This window comes from Nothobranchius furzeri, chromosome 16 (assembly GCF_043380555.1).
Source record: "Nothobranchius furzeri strain GRZ-AD chromosome 16, NfurGRZ-RIMD1, whole genome shotgun sequence".
Taxonomy (NCBI): domain Eukaryota; kingdom Metazoa; phylum Chordata; class Actinopteri; order Cyprinodontiformes; family Nothobranchiidae; genus Nothobranchius; species Nothobranchius furzeri.
In genome coordinates, this window is record NC_091756.1 from 26,105,750 (window position 1) to 26,128,770 (window position 23,021).

Genomic DNA, 23,021 nt, shown 5'->3' on the forward strand with positions numbered 1-23,021 from the left:
GACTTGATCCCTACTAACCAGATCAAAGGATACTCCCAACCAATCCTCTCTGATCTTGCTTTAGCTCTTTATAGTTGCATCTCAAATTTAGTTTCAGTGCATCTAAGATGCAAACAACACCACTGGTCATTTCAAAAGTTTGATAATAAAAGTGGAAACATTGATAGATTCCTGGGGAAGGCCATGCATGAGAGAACCGTGTCAACATCAAGGGCTTTAAGCCTGGTCGTAGAGTGCACAGAGAGTCCTTGCCTGTAATTGGAAGGTGTTGGATGGATAGAGATGCAAGAAGAAAAAACCTGGGTGAGGAGAGGATGAGTTTTTGGGAGAAGGGGAGTTCAAATAAACTGGAGGCAGTAAACAGTAAAGGCAGTTCTGTTTACGTATTGTCTGATACTGAAGTTTGTTTACTGATCTGAAACATTTACGTGGTTAAAGATAAAAAAAACTGAAGAAATCTGCAGTCCTTTTCATAGCCCATAGATTTCTTTAAATCAGTCTCTTATTTTTCTTTCAACAGGTGTGGCTCACAGAGATTCATGAGTATGCTCAGCAAGATGTGGTCGTCATGCTGTTGGGAAACAAGGTGAGAAGAGTGGACAGATGGATTCATAGAGGGTGGGCAGGAAGGCTTGTGTCATGGGAGTTGGAGGACAGATGGATGAGACAGATATTTTAGAATGAAAACATGGAGAATTCACTCACATTACATTTTGTAAGTTAGAACTATTGTTGTACATTTGCACTAACATTGGATCAGCTGGCATTAAATGTTTTTTGTAACTAATGATATTCAAGCTATTAATGAGCCAACATCACTGAGTCAGAATACTTTAGTATAGAGTATGTGGCCCCAGCCACCAATAAAATGGTGGAGCCTACAATGCTATAGGGAGCCTAAGGGTGTTTCTCAATGCCAAGGAACCTCGCCTTGATGTCTTGGCCTTGCCCCGGTTGCCTAAGAGATGCATCATCGGAAGCTGCCAAGACGTGTTCCAATGTTCATGTTCTACCGAGACGTGTGTTCTCAGTTTATTAGTCTTTTAGCTAGCTGAGCAAGGATACACGGGAGGTTCTTATAGCCTAGCCTTGGTCAAAAATTACCCAGAATACACAGGGGTATTTTCAAAAGGATGGCGGATCAGAAGCCAGCAGCTACTTCGGGGACAATTTTCAAGTCTAAAAATAAGTCAACTAATTTAAAATGTTATTTTTTAGATCAAAATAAGTTATCTATGGTTGGTTAGTTGCTTATTAGTTGCAGCTTCGGTGGCTAGCGGGTAGTAACTCACTTATATATTTAATTTAACAAATATATACACAATTTAAAAAGTTAAAAGCTCGTTATATATTTAAATTGAAACTGATACGTATAAATATAACGCTATCTCCTGTGTCACGTGACGTTATGTGACTGCCGTGGACGCCGCAGTCACGTGATGCAAGTCTGTTCCATTTAAAGAGCTAATTGCAGTTTAGAGACTCAATGTTTAGAGAAACATAATAAAAACTTTAATTTATTCTCTGCATTTGACCCATCCCCTGGGGGAGCGGTGAGCTGCAGACAAGCCGCGCTCGGGAACTATTTGGTGGTTTAACCCCCCAATCCAACCCCTTACATCAATGGTATTTTTTTTACAGTAAGACACCCACATTTTTATTTCAGACTCGCCGAACGGCATTGAATTCACAGATAAAAAAAGATGTGGGTTCAACTTTCATTTTGGAACAATTTTTCAATCAAGGGAAGGGAATGATCTGAGCATGCAGGAGGACTGACCCATCATAAACCTTTGTCGGCTGTGCTGAAGAGAAAGGTACAGAACCAAATTATTTAATTAATGAACTGCGCGTTGTCCTGTCCTCTGTCCTCTGGGCCACACACACACAAACACACACACACACACACACACACACTGCACGTTCAGCCGGCCGACAAGAAAGTGCAGCTGCAGAGATAGAAGCACATTATTTTTATTAATTTGCTGTGTTCTTCGGTCCTCGGGGCCACACACATGCACGGAGCTGACTGTCTCAGCTGTTATTTTCGTTAAGGAGTGTGCACATACAGCATGCGCGCCTCGTGCACGAGCCTAATATTGAAGCTGCCGTTACGCTTTTGGCGTCCTGCAGCACTCCGTGAGCGCGGGGGTGTTGCACACGTTCTGCTGCTGTTTCTCACCAGTATCAGCTGATGGAGGGCTCTAGTTTCATTGCGCCGTTTATGTCAGCAGATACGGTAGGGGGGCATGACGCTTAGCATAGCTGGTGGCCAAGCAAAGCCTGGCGAGCCACCAGGGTTATAAAGAGCTGGGGGAAACCCTGGGGCTATACAAGTTATGTTCTGGTCTGCTTTGCCTTATATCCTGAACCACACATATACTGTACTCCAATTTCAATGATAAACAGTCGTCTGTTTTTGGTTAAAGTTAGGGCTAACCCTTACCCTAACCCTAAAAATCTTCTCCCCCAGAGTAGCTGCTACTTACCACTTTGTCAGGGTTATAGTGGTTTTCTCTGAGTTTAACTCATTCACTGCCAATGACGACTAAAATCGTCATTGGCATTTTTTTTACTGTTTGGGTGTCGGAACGAGCCCCCGAACGGAATGAACAAACATCTCAGCTCTGAAGCTGATCTTCATCCGCATACGTCACACGTCACATGATCAGGAAGCAGAAAATCCATGTGTTAGGAGATTGTTTTGGGCCGTTCCTGTAAAAAAAAAGTGAAGAGCAAACTGGAAAAGCTTCTGCCGATCAGAATTCGACAACGGATTATGAAGAAACAGATAAAGCTCGGACCACAGACGCGTGGGCCAGCTGGTTTCCGGGTCGGAACCGGATCAGAACTGCCGCCTGGACCACCAGGAGAGGATGCGTGGCTTTTAAAAATACCACCTCGACTGTCTCACTCGTGTTTGGGTCAAATCCAGCTCACAGAAGCCCGCATGAGCTCCAGAACCGGATGACAGGCGTCTCTCTCCCTCTAAGTGCTAACCTACGATATATGAACGGATATTAGCGGGTATGAGACCGTTGACAGATGCTCATTAGTATTAATATTATATAACTGACCAATATTATTTTAATTGTCTGGTACACGATAGTAATCAGTACAATATTGTGATGTTAGCACACGAGTTTAAGCTAACATGGCTAACTCACCTGCTGCTCTCCACATTTTGTGCTTTGGACAATGGTTTCTCCCTCTTGTTTGTCTCTGCCCTCTGGGGTGTAGCGTTATGGATTTATGCTCTTTTATGAAAGAGAAACCATGCTACGTATTAATTCGGAATATTAATTTTAATAAATCAATAACCAAATTTTATATTGTTCAGAAGACTCAAAGGTTGTTTTCATCCATAAACTGCCGATAATATCTGAGTGTCTGTGTTTCAGTTCAATGAGGAAACAAGTTTGAAGGATTAAAGTTTTAATTCTTCAAATTAAACTAATGATTTTGAAAATTGACAAACAGGAAATAACAATCACATTGGCAACTTTGTGGGACAATCTTTTAACAGTTTATATGCTGTTCTTGCTCAAATAGACCTTCTGGTGAATTTATGAAGATTGAGAATGTTGTGACATGAATGCGTGTGTGAGTCTGATTTTGCTTCAGGAAGAAACAGGTGTCTGAGTGAAGTGATGGTTTGGATAAACTTAGGTCTTATCAGAGAACTGCATCAAACGCTAAAACCGTGCTCTGTCTCACCGAACTCTTGTGGACCCTCTTTCGGATCCGGGCCGTGGAGGATGTTGTGGTTCATCCAGATGACACCGGCGGCTGACAGGAGACATAGGTGTCGAACGGAACCGGTCCAGAGTTGCCCTCGGTACACGTGGATGGTAGAGCGTTTTATCGATGCGCTTTCTTAAGTTAATTCACTCAGAAATCAAAAGACTCGGTAATGAGTCTTCGTTAGAAGTCGCGATTCAGCTATTCTGCCTGGCTTGGCAGAAACAGCGTGAAAGGGGGGAAGAACGAGCCAACAGGCTCTGCCCCCCCTTTGGTTTTCAGGTCTGTTCTCTCTCGTTGTCCAACACGAACTGACTCAAAAGATTGAAAACTTACCAAAAACCTTTCTCTTCTCAAAGCAAAACATGTGCGTCATCAAATGTGTCTGGAGTTTACTGTGGGCAAGATGTGTGTGGGTGTGTGTGAATGTTTGTGTGCTTGAGTGTGAAGGTCAGTACCACACATTCAACATTATCTACTTAAGTGTGGATTCATTAATCCATTATAATTACCCCAAAGCATAATAGTCATTCATTTGATTAAACACATTTATAATGAGCAAAATGATAATGGTTATTTTAACATTAAAATCAAGAAAAAGAAGTTTAAACTTTATGTTTTGACTTGGTCTGGGTACAACTCATGTAAACACATCTTCTGGTAGACTGCAGGTGGCAGATGTTATGGTTTCCTCCCAGACTCGCTGGCGTTCAGGTCTTAATCTGTGGGTGAAAGTTCTCAGCGACCCAGCTTTGACACAGCTGAGTCCAACACCACCATTGTGACAGAAAACCCATATTTCCTCACGTTACATTCCCCCCTTTTGTGACGACATGGAGGTCAAGCAGAGGCCACCTGACGTCACAACCACAATAACGTGATGTACTCGTAAAGGTAGACATCCCAGATGAAGGCAGGAACGATGAAGCGTCACCACAGGTCTCGTGTAGAAGGGAGTCTATCCTGATCAGATGATTAAGGCCAAAACTGTTGCAATCATTGTAAAGTAATCCACTTAGGAATCTTGAAAGCAGAGCTATTTCAATAGCAGTTAAATTTCATCAGCAATAATGCAAAGGTATGCAAAGGATAAGCAGCTCGTGTGCCACACGGAGCTGGGCAGGTGATGTATTCCCCAGGCGTAGTCCAGGCGAAGTCCAGCGCAGACCTCGACCCATCTCGAACCACGACCGAAGCCCCATGCGACAGGAAACCAGTTGAAGGATGGTGAAGACGACCCCTCTGATGGGATGTAGTCCATACGAGCTTGGAGAAGGAGACAAAGTGAGACAGCCCACACGATAGATAGCATTTGATGCAAAACAAAGAAATCAATCAAAACCTATCTATGGGTGCCTCTGGGAAAATGTGGGTGCCTTTTGTGAATTATCTAAAGAAGAAATGTACTGCACCCTGTTCTACATGTCATGTAAAAACGTGATGCAGAGAAAACACAAATAAAAGAAAGTAAATCCTAACTGATATGTGAAACTCAGCAGGCTGCATTAATTAAAGGCATATATATAAAGGAAATAATCATGAAAATGAAGGGCAAATTGGCTTCTGGCCCTTTAAGGGAAATAGTAACAAAATAAAATTAACTTTGTAATCAAATATAATCATGCTACACAAAGCACTAATAAAAAGATAGAGATGTAAATCAGTTCTAAAAATGTAAATCAGTAGGTTAGTAATCCCTAAAGATGTGAGTTAGTAACAGGACCCTGGCTGGAGGCAGGTAACCTGAAAAAAAAACTCAAAGGATATCACATTTGTTAAAAATTCATCCCACAAACGAGAGAATTTGTAACGGTCCACCAGTCAGTGGAAAAGAATCCGGTCAGAATAGAGTCGGTCAGAATAGAGTTTTGAATCTGGTATTGCGGACCCACAGAGACACGAGTTTGGACGTATCTGTGGGAGCAGGCTCATAAGCGATTTGGTTATCAAACTGTTTGTATCTTGTGTTACGAACCCACAGGGAAACTTGTTTGAATTTACCTGAGGGTTCCGTTTGGAACTGGAGCGAAGCTGATGGTTTAGCTGTTAGATCAGAACCTGATTTTACCTGCTCAAAGTTGTGTTGCAGCTTAACGGAGGCGACTTTGTTGTGATCAGAAATAGTAGTGAACTGGAAATGCGAAAATGATGCTCGCAAAGCGGGAGGAGGCTCCCCACCCCCCTTTTGTTTCTCAAACGTATGCCGTGTCTGTGAGACAGGAGAAGCATAACAAAGAACAGTTCTTAAGCTCTTAAAAGCTCTATTACCAAGAAGATGCACATTGTCACCTGAATCGTGCTGAAAGAGTAGGTGTTCAGATGTCCAAAGACCTGGAGGTGTTGGACTTGGAGGTTCTGAAAAGGAGTGATCCAAGGATGGTTGTGTCACGGGTGTCAAAGCAAACCTAGCCATGTTTAGAATCAGATACAGACATGATGCTAGCTTTGGGAACATGGTCTGTCCTGAAAACTGAAGCCAAGAATACTTTATACCCAAGAATGATGGAGGTTCCCACACAGAATCAGAAAAACCCGGTTTAACCAGAGTATCTACAGACTGACTAGAACTCCGCCCCGTAGAAGGTGCAGCACCTAACTCCGGGTCGGAGGTCAATGTTGTCAGCCGAATTGGTGGAAGGTCAGTGTCGATTTCTGCAATGACCCGCCCGCTCGGAAGAGGCGTTCCCCCGAACCGGTTGAAGTCCGCAACGGAAAATTCAGAGCCACTCAGCACCCCCCCTTTGTCAGGAGGGGCCCCGAGCAGAGCATCACTGCACGCACCTACACCTCCCGGGCCGGGTTGCCTTCCCGAGCCCGTGAGAGAGGTGTGCACAGCAACCACCGAGCCACCTTTAATATCGCCACTGACCACAGGACTGCTGGAAACCGCAGGGTTTTCTGTGTCGTCGCGGTCACCTGTAAGAGAAATCACAGGAAAGAGAGCACAGAGAACCGAGACTAAGTCACACCCCTGTGAAAGGAGAAAAGAATTGGCCACCGTATTAGCAGAGGTCACAAACTGAAAAGTGACAAGGTCATTCACATAAAGGTCAAGATGTCCGGGCACAAACCCCTTAAATGGCATGGTAGCTCCGTCCGGAGACCACAAGTGCTTCACGGCGGCTGACATTTCCATCACGCCCCGATAAAGAAGCTGGTTTGTGCATGAGGCGGACTGACGAGTAAAACAGACCTCTGACTGAAGCGGTGGGTCACAGCCTGAAGATTTCACACCCATGCTGGAGAGATGTTCAGCCTTTAACATGGACGACAGAGGAGAAGCATTAGGAACCAAAGGGTTAATCACAACCTGTTTGTCAGAGAGGTTAACCATAGGCTCAAGAGATTTATTCAGCTTAAAAGTAGCAGAGAAAGTGTTGTTCATTTCAAACCTTGATGTTGATGGTGGGTTTTTGACCCCCTGGAAGAAATAAAAGTAAAGAAAAAGCGTTATGACTGTAAACAGCATGTTGTTTGAATTCACGTCATGAATTGCAGACCAGAACCACCTCCGACCCAGTGCAGCTGGCACCGAACCGCAGCCACTAGTCCCCGCTGCTCCCGACCGGCGGCACCCGCCTAAAACGGGCCCGTTCGGGCGGGCGGAGGGACCAGCGATGCTCGGCCGGTGAACAGTCTCCTGCGTCATGGCATGTTCTGGAAGCAGAACGTCAGAGAACCTTACACCAGGTGTAACAGTGCAAGAAAGATTTTGTCGTGTCTCGTCCATCTCCCATTAAGTTCAGAGCAACTCGCGTTTTTACCTTCTGAGCCGACGTAAAACTCCGGGCAGATTCCTTAATATGTCTCACACAAACAAGGACTGTCCGTAGCCTACTTAACTTTATGACACAGGGTAAAACAAGGAATTGTTGATAGAGAAATGAATACACACAACTTCACAAGATGGAAGAAAAAGGCATGGAACCGAGCAACGGAGGCTGTGAAAGCCGACCCGATCACCGGTCCAAAATAAAAATAACAAAAAAAATAATAAACCCTACGCTGCCGAGATGCTATCAGACGGACAAACGTAGCAAAATGTAGATTCTACACACCGTAGCAATTTACAAGAACCACCGCCAATGCGGGTTTTGTGAGGACACAGACTGACTGTGTCAGAAATGGTATGACAATCTAACGGGACGCGTTCCCTTTTTGTCTAACTGTGGTGCTAGCTTAGCTCTCCGGCCAGGTCTAGCGTTCTTTGTCTGTAGCGACCAGACTTAAATTTTCCCGATTAACAAGTAGGCATCTCGCCCCGCTTGTAATACGGACTTTAAAAAACGTACGCAATCTGAATGCAGTAACGCGTGACGGCCATAACCCGGCTTACGACGTTTACCGTGCAATCAAGCAACAGTAGGTGCCTACGGGCATTCCGTTCAGATTGTTTCTATAAGTCTCCCATGCAATGGAGATATTTTCCACAATAGCTCGCCCACAGTGTCAACACACTGAGACGAAAGGTGTCCGAGAATTTAGTCTCGGTTCTGAGGTTCGGAGAATTTAGTGATAATTTTAGGAACTGAGGATAAGCTGCTCACGGTAGCTCACCCAGCAATGGTCAGAGCGGAAACGTAGCTTTCCGACCTGAGGTTAGACTAGAGACGCGGCGGCGCGTCAAAATGGACAGAATTGAGTCAAAAGCACAACTCACACGTTCGCTCCGAAGACGAAGATGGGATGAATCAAAGTTAGGTCTGTAATTTGCGGTCAATTTGAGATCGGAGATCTTCCCGGTCAAGTTTCCACCAGGACGCCTCCCGGAAGAGTGACTTCAGCGGAACAATTTCCGGTTAAGTTCAAAATAAGACATCAAAGTGAAACACAGAGAAAAGCGTTGTTTGTAGCTTTTAGATGTAAGAAATCAGACATATCGCAGATATAGAAGACTGGATACGCTCGCCATTAAATGTAGCGTTATGGATTTATGCTCTTTTATGAAAGAGAAACCATGCTACGTATTAATTCGGAATATTAATTTTAATAAATCAATAACCAAATTTTATATTGTTCAGAAGACTCAAAGGTTGTTTTCATCCATAAACTGCCGATAATATCTGAGTGTCTGTGTTTCAGTTCAATGAGGAAACAAGTTTGAAGGATTAAAGTTTTAATTCTTCAAATTAAACTAATGATTTTGAAAATTGACAAACAGGAAATAACAATCACATTGGCAACTTTGTGGGACAATCTTTTAACAGTTTATATGCTGTTCTTGCTCAAATAGACCTTCTGGTGAATTTATGAAGATTGAGAATGTTGTGACATGAATGCGTGTGTGTGTCTGATTTTGCTTCAAGAAGAAACAGGTGTCTGAGTGAAGTGATGGTTTGGATAAACTTAGGTCTTATCAGAGAACTGCATCAAACGCTAAAACCGTGCTCTGTCTCACCGAACTCTTGTGGACCCTCTTTCGGATCCGGGCCGTGGAGGATGTTGTGGTTCATCCAGATGACACCGGCGGCTGACAGGAGACATAGGTGTCGAACGGAACCGGTCCAGAGTTGCCCTCGGTACACGTGGATGGTAGAGCGTTTTATCGATGCGCTTTCTTAAGTTAATTCACTCAGAAATCAAAAGACTCGGTAATGAGTCTTCGTTAGAAGTCGCGATTCAGCTATTCTGCCTGGCTTGGCAGAAACAGCGTGAAAGGGGGGAAGAACGAGCCAACAGGCTCTGCCCCCCCTTTGGTTTTCAGGTCTGTTCTCTCTCGTTGTCCAACACGAACTGACTCAAAAGATTGAAAACTTACCAAAAACCTTTCTCTTCTCAAAGCAAAACATGTGCGTCATCAAATGTGTCTGGAGTTTACTGTGGGCAAGATGTGTGTGGGTGTGTGTGAATGTTTGTGTGCTTGAGTGTGAAGGTCAGTACCACACATTCAACATTATCTACTTAAGTGTGGATTCATTAATCCATTATAATTACCCCAAAGCATAATAGTCATTCATTTGATTAAACACATTTATAATGAGCAAAATGATAATGGTTATTTTAACATTAAAATCAAGAAAAAGAAGTTTAAACTTTATGTTTTGACTTGGTCTGGGTACAACTCATGTAAACACATCTTCTGGTAGACTGCAGGTGGCAGATGTTATGGTTTCCTCCCAGACTCGCTGGCGTTCAGGTCTTAATCTGTGGGTGAAAGTTCTCAGCGACCCAGCTTTGACACAGCTGAGTCCAACACCACCATTGTGACAGAAAACCCATATTTCCTCACGTTACAGGGGCGAACAGCAAACTCATGACCTTATGGTTTTGGCCATCATTAGTATAATTGTAAACATTTAAAGTTTCCTCTGTGTCAGCGCTGGCATTATAATCTCTATTTTTCTCTGGATTAAGCTGTAAAGAGTTAATATACATGTTATTTAATGACCCATGAGACATGAGATTCCATAGAAATATGGAATCAATCTGATGGATCTGTGGGTACTTTTAACCAGAAGATTGGAACTTTTTATTGCAGGGATTATGTAACACTTCGTATTGACTGAGAGACAACAGAAGAGAGAGTCAAGTTTTAAAAGTTTAAAGATTTATTACGAAACAAATTAAAGCTAGACTAACATTAACACTAAACGTATGGTGTATCTAAGGTGAAGTGAGACGGAGAATGGTGTAGTGTGGAATGTTGTTCAGAACCAGCAAATCCAAAGAAGCGATTTGTTCTGGTGGGAGTGAAGATTATGTCTTTGCGCTAAGCTTTGATTCGGAGATTCATAAACACATTCGACGCCATTCTGTTGGTCTACGTACCCTTAGCGGAAGTCCCCGTCTAGATGAGGAGGTGTAGAGGTCCAGCTTTGACCTTTGGAGCCGAAGCCTGTAGAACAGCCGCAGCAGCCGACCAGTCCAGTCTTGAGATACTTCCGGGTCACTACAGTTTATCTGCATCTAACAAGACCCAAAACGGGGTCGTGATGGTTCAGCTTTTATTCTGAAAGGAACCGTTGCAGCAGGTGGGACGGCAACAGGTTTATACAGCTTGTCGTTGCTTCTTTCGGCTGAAAAGGAAAGTTACGGATTGGCCACTCCGACACTTCTCTAGAACACTTTGAACTGGCATTAAAGTTGACGTGGGCATAGTTTTATACTTCGGATGTTTTGGTTTATGGTCAAATGAAAAGGTGACAGATTTACCAAGCACCACCAAAACCACGCCTCCGTCAGATCTGGAAGATTCTGATTGGATCAGAAAAAGCAGTGTGTCATGTCTTAACGCTACGTGAGATCAGTCCTAGTGGAAACATTTAAAGTTATATTACTTATTATATTCTATAGGATTATAATAAAGTAATTAATATTTTCATTTCACAAATTGGTTCACATTTTATTATTGACCAACACTTTGTTTGATTAGCTTATTAAAAACTGAGTTCTTTGATTTATTAAAAAGAGTGAGTCCTTTTCTTCATTCTTCTCTTGGGCTGGAAAAGAAAGCAGTTTGTAGCAAATGCATGAGACCTTGAGGCCATATCTCATGCAGACCAGTTCTGGGTCAGAGGAGAGGGGGAAAATGACTTTTGGGTGGAAAACACTCATTTCATTCCGTTACAAAACTAACAGGACTCCCTCAGATGACATCACTTGGTTTGGCCAAAAAAAATACTTTCTCACAAAAAAGACTCTAAAAGCCTAAATAATTTATGTGTGTTTAAAAAAATGTTTAAACCAAGTTTTTATTATGTTTCTCTAAACATTGAGTCTCTAACCTGCAATTAGCTCTTTAAATGGAACAGACTTGCATCACGTGACTGGCGTCCACGGCAGTCACATAACGTCACACAGGAGATAGCGTTATATTTATACGTATCAGTTTCAATTTAAATATATAACAAGCTTTTAACTTTTTAAATTGTGTATATATTTGTTAAATTAAATATATAAGTGAGTTACTACCCGCTAGCCACTGAAGCTGCAACTAATAAGCAGCTAACCAACCATAAATAACTTATTTGGATCTAAAAAAACATTTTAAATTAGTTGACTTACTTTTAAACTTTAAATTTGCCCCCAAAGTACCTGCTGGCTTCTGATCCGCCATCCTTTTGAACATACCGCAGTGTATTCTGGGTAATTTTTGACCAAGGCTATTCTACACAACACCTCCCGTGTATCCTTGCTCAGCTAGCTAAACGGCTAACAAACGAAGAACACGCTTCGGTAGAACATGAACATTGGAACATGTCTTGGCGGTTCCTGATGACGTATCTACGGGGGTGGGGTGGGGGTGGGGGGGGGGTCATCAAGGTAAGGTGCCTTGGCATTGAGGAACAACCTAGGTCTCTGGGCGACCCCATATTGGATGCCATGTTTCCTTCTACGGACGCCCATGAGGACAAATGCATTTACTGATTAGTGACAAATGGCAACAAAACTTTCAGCATTAATAAATGTTGTTTTACACATTTACCTCTTCACTCGTTGCCAGTGATGAAAGGGAGTCTGATGTTCTTGTTGTTTTGCTGGAGGTTGTTCTCCCAGGGATTTTTCACTCTAATGGCCATTCAGTGGTAAGGTCTTACTTGAACACAACAGTAATGCTTGCTTGCATTAATTTAGGTATGTACTGCCCCCTATCGCCAGGGAAACTACACACTGTCACTGTAACTATTGCTGCCTGTTGAAAATAAGCACTTTCCTGGCGTCAAATTATTTCTTTCAAATTCATGGACATCATTTATTAAATGCATGGCACATGTCAAACAGGATCAGACTCCCATTCATTTTTTGGGCAGCCGGAAACCCATGGTCCGGAAGTAAATGGGCGTGACCTAGGCTCCCTATATAATGTTTTGGTTTTTTTCCACATTGTAAGATTCAAGTGTACATCAGTGGCATTTAGTGGGGATAACTGCATTATGAGATTCGGATATACTTCTAATTCATCATTTAAACATCCAAACACTTACGTCGTTAGTTGCATACTGCTCTACCTCAGCAGGATTACCTAGTATACAGAGCATCGGTTACATGTTGGGTTTGTGTTCCAGGCCGACTCCACACATGATAGGGTGGTGAAACGAGATGAGGGAGAGAGACTGGCAAAGGTGAGCATACTGCGACAAACACGCACAATACTTGTCACTTTGACATGTGTAACAAAAAAAAGATCATGCTCTACTTTAGCCAAATGCCACACATTTCCTGCCTCGATTAGTCTGACTTATAATGTCATTATATGCATACTGACCTCTTACTGAGGTAATTTTCCAGGCTGTGTCAACTGAACAATCTGACAGTAAATTTGACTTGAGGGGAAATATGGAGACACTGCTGCAATCAAGCTAACATCCTCACCTGACATCTTATTTACTTGAAGTGTGAGGAAAAAAATGCTTCAAAGGGAATAAAAAAATGACACATTCATAAATTATTCTTGAGTTATTGGTATTGATCTACAACCATAAGGTATTAGGTATTTTAAGCACTAGCTGTTAATGCTAAAAATGTAACAGAGCTGATCATTCTGTGAGCTTAAGGTCATTTTGGTTACACACACACAAACACACACACACACACACACACACACTTCTGAAAAAGTGTATTTCTGAGCAGGAGTTCGGTGTGCCCTTCATGGAGACGAGTGCTAAATCTGGACTGAATGTAGAGTTGGCTTTCACTGCTGTGGCCAGGTGAGTCACACAAGCAACGACACAGCATGAGAAATGTCGGGTCAGTTGGTAAACTCTGAATCTTATACTGTACATGAGGGGCTTGTTTGTTGTTGCTGCTGTGTGCTTGTGGTTACACAACAGCTCATTCCGCTTCACCAACTCAGCGTTTGTGAAACAAACGTGCAGAAAAAAAAAAAGAAATATCATTATTACTACTTACTGTGTGCAAGTGGATTAATGGATATGTAGAGTGCAGTTTTGGTTATCTGTTTATGTTTTTGGAAAACCAATGTGAGTTTTATTATTTTAAACACCTTAGATGTTCTGAACAGATGATAAAGCGTTTTTGAGACTGTACATCCTACTAAGGAAAGTCAGGGTTATGGTCAGTGTACATAACAGATGGTGATTTACTGGAACCAACGCAGAAATGCAAATATTGCAAGGATAGGTGGAGTTCAAAATTTTGTTTCTTTAGTTGAGTACCACACATGGTCCTGGCTGAACTTCTTTGAAAAATAACAAATGGGCTGATCAATATCATCATCCTGCTCTTGTAACACAGCCAGCAGCCACAGCAGGTGTTTTTAGCCTGGCTAAATCTGGTGTTGCAAGCCCAAATCCATGGCAGTTTAAGTATTTAGCTTACCTGAAGGCAGCTTGATGTTCATGCGTCCACTCTAACCTTTTTTTGAACCAAGCATTTCTGCTAATAGCTGAACAACTTTGGAAAAGTTCTGATAGAAACTACAATAGTAGTGTTATCTTGGAGTACCCTTATCAGTCCGTGTCCCACTTATATTTCCTTAGTTGTCAGTTACAATCACCCAAATTACGAAGGAAGCAGCTGCCTGGAGCGCATGAACAATCAGCGCTCTGCCGCTTTCCGTTCTCTCCTCTCAAAAGAATTCCTGGTACGGGGAATTTAAACCCTGGACGTCCTGTCATCTTACCTTCTATCTGCTGCCTCCCTCTCCTGCCTTTAGAAAAGCAACTGACAACAAAACAGATGAAAATAAAGAGTAGGCATGACCAGACTGTATTACTCATTTTCTCAAACCTTTGCTTAACATGGAAGTACTAATTAAGGTTGTCATTAAGCATCCCACTCTCTTTCTTAAAAATGTATTAAAAAGTCATAAAGTCTCCATTTCGTTGTTTTAATGAGCTAATTAACGCTACAAGAAAAATTATAATTACTGCCAAGAATAATCCCATGGGCCCAAAGGCTCAGGGTGTGGGGTGTTGAGGTCATTAGTCTGGGATTATTACATTTTTAGTAGGAGGTCATAACAAGACACAAAATAACCATAATAAATCAAAACAGCAAATAAACCAACTAGTTGGTCAAAGATGAGGGGAAAATGTGTTTGGAAAGCTCAGAGTATTTAAATGGAGTGGTCTACTTCCGTCATCACCTGAATCCCACACAAAGCAGCAGGGATAAAGGTTCCCAGACCATCTTCAAGCAGCTTCCTGATCAGATGACCCTTGCTGAAATGTGATTAACGCTAACATGAGTCACCTGATAAAAAAGAGCCATAAAGTAAATAGATTCTCACTGCTGGACAAAAAAAATTACTACTTGCAAGTCCAGTAGCAACAAAGCCAGGTCACTATCAGTGCCTGATTTTGTAACCTCCTTCAGCTCCCTCAAATGAGTGTAGGCTGTTCCGATGTTTACTCACCATTTTGTTGTTTGCGTCACCTAATTTCTCTTCCAGGCTCCACCATGACACCAACAAAAGAATGTCAAAATAATTCTTCTTCTTCTTTTTTGCTGTAAAACAGGTAGAGACCTCCTACTAGAGTTTCTATTAGGGATGCAGCTATCGATTACTTTAGTAATCGGTTAATTTGACTCAGTAATCAATCGGATATCCTTTGTTTCCTTGAAAATGCGGTAAAAATGTAAACAAAGCAGTACTAGTTGTGAAAAACCAGTTAACCAGTATATTTATATAACAACATTTATTTTATTCAGTTCCTTTTCATTTGCTGTCTTTAACTCAGCAGCATGTTCAGCGGAGAACATGCTGGATGGATTTGTCTGGGCCACTCTTTCAAATGATGCAGATTCCTGAAATAAAGAAAATTAATTTAGTTTACCTGCAAACAACTATGATTGATTTTCTAACAAAGATAATAAACTCCAAAACAAACTTTTAAACATGCTTTTCCTTTTTGCAATAAAGATAAAACTGCAATGTTACAAATAAAAAACGTTTTGATGTTTTCTCTGGGTGTCGTCATCCCTTTTGCATTCGCCCTGCTGCTTCTAACTGTATGATCAGTTGGAGCTGCTGTAGCAAAACAAGCGTGCTTGTTGTAAAATAACCGGAAGGTCACACTGGAATGAGACTGTACAACTCAAAAGTGAATAGAAACGAAGCATGGATTTACAAAATAAAAGTCGACTTTTTTATATTGATTTAATCAAATTATTAATTTGTTTCAGCCCTAGTTCCTATGCAAAGCACAATACAGTTTCTGGTCAGCAGAGGGTGACAGAGTGCTGTCCAATGGGAAGTTGCTATAGGGAGCATAACGCCGGGGACACACCGGCCGCCAAAGCGCCGCGAAACGGGAACCGCCTTCATTCGGCGCCCTTGTTATCCTATTCTATAGACCACATGGGTCAGCGCTCCAACCCGCGCCGTGCAGCGATCGTTTCGGCGTCTGCTCTGTTTTTTTTTTTTTCGCGAGCCGCGGGTGAACCACGTCAATTCTGGCAGGAAGTCAAACCTAGATATAAGAGGCAGTCCGGTAAATTTAACAAAATAAAGCATTTGAAAATACATTTCCGCGATAGTCAATTGTGTTTGTAAACAGACACTGCATAAAAACCACACACACACACACACAGCAAACGTGTGTGTGTGTGACCACGTGAAGGGGGTGTGGTTCTGGGTGTCTTTCAACCGGAGCAAACAGGACAGAGAGCCAGAAAGTCGTAGGCCAGCTATTAACAACTGGTTCACACCATAGGTTCACACACACGCGGACAAACACACACAAACAGCAAGGGGGAGGGGGGTGTAGAGGAAAAGAGCAGAGAAAATGCAGAGAGGAAATGGAGGAGAAAAACTACGAGGCGCGCCTCGACCAGAGCGGAGAACCAAGCATCTGGTCTAAACTGAGGAGCAGCGAGCAGCGGCCAAAATTTGTGAACGCTTCGCCTCCCGGCGCTTCGGCGGCCGGTGTGTCTCTGGCGCAAGTCTCCTCACTTTCCGGTTGGTTCATGGGTCCCCGGAAAAATGAAAAAAATGTATGTAAGTCAACGGGGTTAAAAACGCAAATTCCTAATCCTCTTTGCCTCACGCCCTGGATCGCACATATGTTGTACTGCAATTTAAATGAAAAGTAATGATGGGTGTTTTGACCACGCCAGTCAAGGACTTTGAGATTTATCAGCTTGTAAAAAATCATAATTATCATGACTACAAACTAGAAATCAGCACGTCGCATATGTACGTCACCACATAGTCTCCTCTCCCCAAAGTAGCTGCTGCTCATCACATGACCAGATTTACCGTAGTTCTTTCCTCCTGTGAGAAGGATTTGAAGTTTGTTTAACTAGCAGCCATTTTCCCTCAGTCTTCTCTGTGCCTGGTTCGATGACGTCACTTTCATGAAGCCCCCCACCCCCCCACCCCCCACCGCCCATTCGAAAATAAGCGTGTTCTTGGTATCAAAATGTGTCTTTAAAATTAACGGACATCATACGTGAAATCCATGGCACAAAACAAGCGGAATTAGAAAATAGAGTTTTTAGCCCCGTTGACTTGCATTCATTTTTTCGTTCTTCCGGGGACCCATGGTGGACCGGTAGTAGACTCATCCCCACCGGTGTGTGAATGTGTGTGTGAATGGGTGAATGACTGATTGTGTTGTAAAGCGCCTTGAGGGGTTCCAGGACCTTAGAAGGCGCTATATCAAATACAGGCCATTTACCATTTACATATAGATTATCTGACCAAATGTAGTGTTGGCTTTGACCCTCTTTTTGCTTTCACCAGGGAACTGAAGCACAGGACCATGAAAGAACCTGATGAGCCCAAGTTTCAGCTCCAAGAATACGTTGACAAAGAAATGAGGATTGCCGGCTGCTGCCAGTCGTAGACTAAGTCTTGTGTGTGTGTCTGTGTGTGCTTGCATTCTTCAGGCATTTTATTAGGCTAGACCATAAGCTAAAAGTCTGTGTGTGAATGGAAAAGACACAAAAATGACCTGTTTGTTATATTTCTCTGTGTTAAAATGCTCTCACACAGCCCTCCTGTCTTCTACAACTTTGGATGTCATATCATTACAGTCAACATAATAATAATAATAATAATACAGTTTATTTAAAAGCGCCTTTCTGGTCACTCAAGGACACTGTACAGAATAAAAACACAAATCATTCAGTAAGTAAACATGAACAAACAAGGCACTCTAAAATTCAAAGCTGATATGTGGTTATGAAGAGGTGAGTTTTGAGTTGTTTTTTGAATTCTGTGAATGAGTTAATGTTCTTGATGAGAGGGGGAAGGGAGTTCCAGAGTTTGGGAGCGGTGCAGCTGAAGGCTCTTCTCCCCATGGTGTTGGGATGGAAGGAGGCCACAGAGAGATGAATGGAGGAGGAGGACCTGAGGGAACGGGACGAGGTGACGATGCGAACGAGATCTGTGAGGTAGTGAGCGGTGAGGTTTTGGATGGCCTTGAAAGTGAGGAGGAGAATCTTGTAGTTAATCCTGGTGTGCACTGGTAGCCACTGGAGTTGTTTGAGGCTGGGGGTGATGTGATGAGAGATGGGAGTTTTAGTAATGATGTGTGCTGCTGCATTCTGAACCAACTGGAGCTTACGGAGGGTTTTCTGAGGGAGGCCTCAGAGAAGAGAGTTGCAATAATCGATACGTGATGTAACAAGACTATGGACAAGAATAGAAGTAGAGTGGACATCAAGGGAGGGGCGAAGATGATTAATGTTACGAAGATGGAAATAAGCTGACCGTGTGATGCTATTGATATGAAATTGGAAGGATAGTGTGCTGTCTAGGATGACACCCAGACTCTTGACCTGGGGAGAGGGAGAAACTGAAGTATTATCAACTGTGAGAGAGAAACTGTCAAATTTTGAGAGGGTGTTCTTGGTACCAACCAAAAAAAGTTCTGTTTTGTCTGTATTTAATTTCAGGGAGTTCGAACTGAACCAGGATTTTATTTCTTGAAGGCAGGTGATGAGGGAGGAGGGAGGAAGTGCAGGATTTGGCTTACTGGACAAATAGAGCTGGGTGTCATCCGCGAAGCAGTGAAAATGAATATTGAATCTGCAGAAGATATTGCCAAGGGGAAGGATGTATATAATGAAAAGTAGGGGCCCCAGGACAGAGCCCTGGGGCACACCAGAAGAGACAGAAGAGGGCTGTGAGCAGGAGGATTTGATAGTAATGAACTGAGTGTGACCTGATAGGTAGGACTGAAACCACTGAAGTGGGATGTTAGGAATGCCAATGGAAGATAACCTATGGAGGAGAATGGCATGAGATATTGTGTCAAAGGCCGCACTCAGATCAAGGAGGACCAGGATGGATAGTAGACTGGAATCAGCAGCAATGAGGAGATCGTTAGTTATTTTGAGGAGGGCTGTTTCTGTGCTGTGAAGTGGGTGGAAACCGGACTGGAAGGGTTCATAGAAGGAGTTTAGTGTCAGATGGGTGTGGAGCTGGGTAGCGACTATTTTTTCTAAAACTCTGGAGACAAAGGGTAGGTTGGAGATGGGGCGGAGATTAGGAAAAATGTTAGGATCCGAACCAGGTTTATTAAGTATTGGAGTAACTGCAGCAGTTTTGAAGATAGAGGGAACAATACCGGAGGAAAGGGATGCGTGTATGAGAGTGGAGACGAGAGGGAGCAGGGAGGGGAGGCAGGATTTAATCAAGGTCGTGGGAAGGGGGTCGAGAAGGCAGGTAGAAGGCTTTGACTTGTAGATAATATCTGATATCTCAGAATCACTGGGAAGTTGGAAAATAACTGTGTTGGTTCGGGAGGATCATATGAGGAGGTAGGGGGGATGCTTTGGTTGATTGCACTGTGAATGTTTATTATTTTTTCGTTGAAGAACAGAAGAAGGGCATTACAAGTAGCAGTAGAGCACATGTGTGGGAGCAGAGTATCGGAAGGCCAGTGAATTTTATTGATAATGGAGTACAATGACTTAGTGTTGCCTCGATTGGAGTTGATTAGACAGGAGTAATACTGTTGTTTGGTTAGTATAAATAAAGTCCTTATACTGAGTCATATCATTTTTATATAGTTCTTTGTGAATGGTGAGACCAGTTTTACTGTAGAGGCGTTCAAGCTGCCTGGATTTGGTTTTCCGCGTCCGGAGTTGAGGGGAAAACCAGGGAGCAGACTGACAGAAAGTAACAGAATGGGTTTTAACTGGAGCAAGGAAGTTTAAAATGTGAGCTAACTAGTCATTGTAGAGAGCAGCCAGGTCATCAGGAGAGGAGAGATTGTCCGGTAGCTGAATATTATCAAATAGGTGGATAAAGTGTCGATATTGATGTCCTTTATATTCCTAAAAGAAATGAGCCCGGTTGGTTTGGTAAAAGAAAGCTGGGTTACAATATTGAAAGAAATAAAATAGTGATCAGTGATGTGGAGATCATCAGCTGCACGGTTAAGAGGGGTGAGACCAGAGCAGCACAGCAGATCCAGGCAGTGTCATTTGGAGTGAGTTGGAAAGTTGATGTGCTGATTAAAGCCAAGGCTGTCCAGGCAGGATGAAAGTCTTTGGTGAGGGGAAGATCGCTGTTGTCCATGTGTATGTTAAAATCTCCAAGCACTCTTACATTAGATGAGAGTGTAGATAAATGAGTGAACAGTACTGAGACTTCTGACAGAAAGTCTTTGTGAGGTTTAGGGGGCGATAGATGATAGTGGGGGTAGGTCCATTAAGTTTAAAAACCAAATACTGAAAGGAATTAAAATCAGAGACAGACACTGGCAAAACTTTCCAATTCTCGCAATAGATTATCGCGAGACCTCCGTGAGAACCGCGTGGTTTGGTGAGGTAAACAAACCCGGGAGGAGTAGCGTCATTGAGCTGGGAGAAATCAGCTGGCTGCTGCCAAGTTTCGCAAAGGCACATGAAGTCGATTCCACGGTCCTTGATGAGATCGTGAATGAGATGACCTTTCCCAGTGAGAGAGCGGATGTTGAGAAGGCCGAAGCTGACGGTGGTGCTGTCACATCCATGAGCGTTAGCTGTCCTGGCGAGGCTGGCTAACGAGGAGTGATCAGCTGTTTGGCGGTATGAGTTCCTGTGAGGACGACGGCGAGTAGTGGACCAGAAAGAATTGATTGAAGTGGAGTTGTGGTAGTGGAAATTTCTGCGTGAGCCGCGGTGGACATATCTCCGACGGAGAAGATGAGATGTCCGGGTCGAGGTGCAGTGAAGCCGGTGCAGATCCAGGGCGGTGGCGAATCCTGAGGAGCTCAGCGGCAGTGTACTGGAGGAAGTCAGTAGCAGGTCGGTGGAAGATGAATGATCAAATCCAGATGAGTGCGGACCACACGTGAATAGTGTTGGTCCACATAATAGAGGTTAGGATTGATGTAGATATCCACAGTCCAGTCAACAATCCGATAGTGTCAGTCCAACATATAAAATCAAAATATAAAATCAAGTAAAATCAAAGTTCACTGGTGTGCAGCGGCAGCCAAACGCGCCAGCTTTCACTCAATCCGGTGGGTCCACGTACATGTAGTCCACAACCTGCTAAATTCATCTTCCAATTTTACATAAGTTATGTAAATATTTTATAATTTAGATTATTTTGTTCCTCTGAAAACATTGTGGTTGCTAAAAGCCTTGTTGAAACAAAGTGGACATAATTATATTAAAATGTGAATGAAATCAGTTTTGAGAATGTAACAAAATAAGACGATTTTATCAACACATTTGTACAACATTTCAAATACACCTAATGTGAGCTTTCTAAAGGCACTGTGTGCTGTTATTGTACAGAATATCATAACTGAAGTGTTGATGTGTCTGTGGAACATGTATCTTTTTTGTACACAGTGAAAGTATTCCAATAATAAATTTGCTTATGTGACCATTACAGCATTTTAAATGTATAAATATACAAAGAACCATCATAGGTACTCTGTGCTGCTTAGATTTTTAACTACATCTGGGGTTTTATTTTTTTAGAGAAACAATTGCCAACATGTAAATTTGCTTCCAGACTGAACATGTAAGTCAGGCGTTGTTGAAAAAGGAAAACTGTTAGTAAATTAGTAAAATCTGATTCAAGATTATTTACATTTCCTGGGTTTATTCTGTAGAATCAAACAAGAAAAAACATTTTAAAAACAAACAACTTCTTAATCAATCAATCAATCAATCAATCAAAGCTTTATTTATAAAGCGCCTTCCGCAACCCTGTCAGGAAGCCCAAAGCGCTGAACATGGTACAGTTGTAAGTAATTATACTGAATAAATCAACAATAAAAGAAATTCAAATTACAAAATACAAAATGGAAATAACAAGATAGATGAAACATTCCGGTAAAATACAAATGTGTGAAACACAATTGGATTGAGTGGATGGATTGAGTGTACCAATGAAAACTGTGGAATGGATTCAACATAATAGAGGGCCATAATCAAACATGTTCTGGAAACGCCAAGCGGAGGAGGTGTGTTTTTAGGTGATTCTTAAAGACTGGCAGAGAAGGGGACAGCCTAACTGAGGGTGGCAACTGGTTCCAGAGTAACGGTGCTAGGACTGAGAAAGCCCGGTCCCCACGGGTACGACACCTAGACCGAGGGACAGCGAGCAGGCCTTGGTCAGAGGAGCGCAGAGCGCGTGATGGGGAATGTCTGTTCAGGAGTGTGGCCAGATGGGGGGAGCACCACCCTGGAAGAAATGATAAACAAAGACGAGTATTTTGAATTGTGAGCGATAGGAAATCGGAAGCCAGTGCAGGGAGGTCAGAACTGGACTGATGTGGTCCCGTTTCCTGGTCCCAGTCAAGAACCTGGCAGCGCTGTTCTGCACAACCTGTAGGCGACGCAGTGTTGACTGACACAACCCTGTGTAGAGAGAGCTGCAGTAGTCAAGCCGAGAAATTACAAAGGCATGCAGTACCCGCTCCTTAAAGGGCAGGTGTGGATTTAGTTGAGATTTGCTGGAGGAAAATCCCAGTTTTTATAGTTTCAGTTTATTTGTTTAACTCATTCACCGCCAATGACGACTAAAGCAGTCATTTGCATTTTTTTACTGTGTGGGCGTCGGAACGAGCCACCGCACCGTGAGAGAAAACATCTCAGCTCTAAAGCCGATCTTCATCCGCATACGTCGCACGTCACGTGATCAGGAAGCAGAAAATCCATGTTTTAGGAGATCGTTGTGGGCCGCTGCTGTAAAAAAAAAGTGAGGCGCGAACCGGAAAAGCTTCTGCCGATCACAATTCAACAACGGATTATGAAAGAACGGATAACGCTCGAAATGCACGGATTCTTCCTGATGCAAGAGGTGAGTCTCCGCTTTGTTTTGGTTGTTTTGGCGTCGACATCCTAGCGCGCAACGTTCTGTCACTCTTAAGAAAACAGTAAAAACGGCGAGAAACACTGGCAGCGAAGGGCTTTACCGATCA

General features: G+C 42.8%; 1 protein-coding gene across 1 annotated transcript in view; it reads left to right on the forward strand.

The window, feature by feature from the left end:
- LOC107388255 (ras-related protein Rab-26) overlaps positions 1–21,481 on the forward strand; it is a 168,803-nt gene extending 147,322 nt beyond the window's left edge. The window contains exons 6-9 of the mRNA XM_015963702.3: positions 521–586; positions 12,747–12,803; positions 13,312–13,388; positions 17,390–21,481. Of these exons, the coding sequence (XP_015819188.1) occupies positions 521–586; positions 12,747–12,803; positions 13,312–13,388; positions 17,390–17,492 (303 nt within the window). The 3' untranslated portion in view covers positions 17,493–21,481. The remainder of the gene's footprint in view (positions 1–520; positions 587–12,746; positions 12,804–13,311; positions 13,389–17,389) is intronic.
- The last annotated feature ends 1,540 nt before the right edge of the window (positions 21,482–23,021 follow it).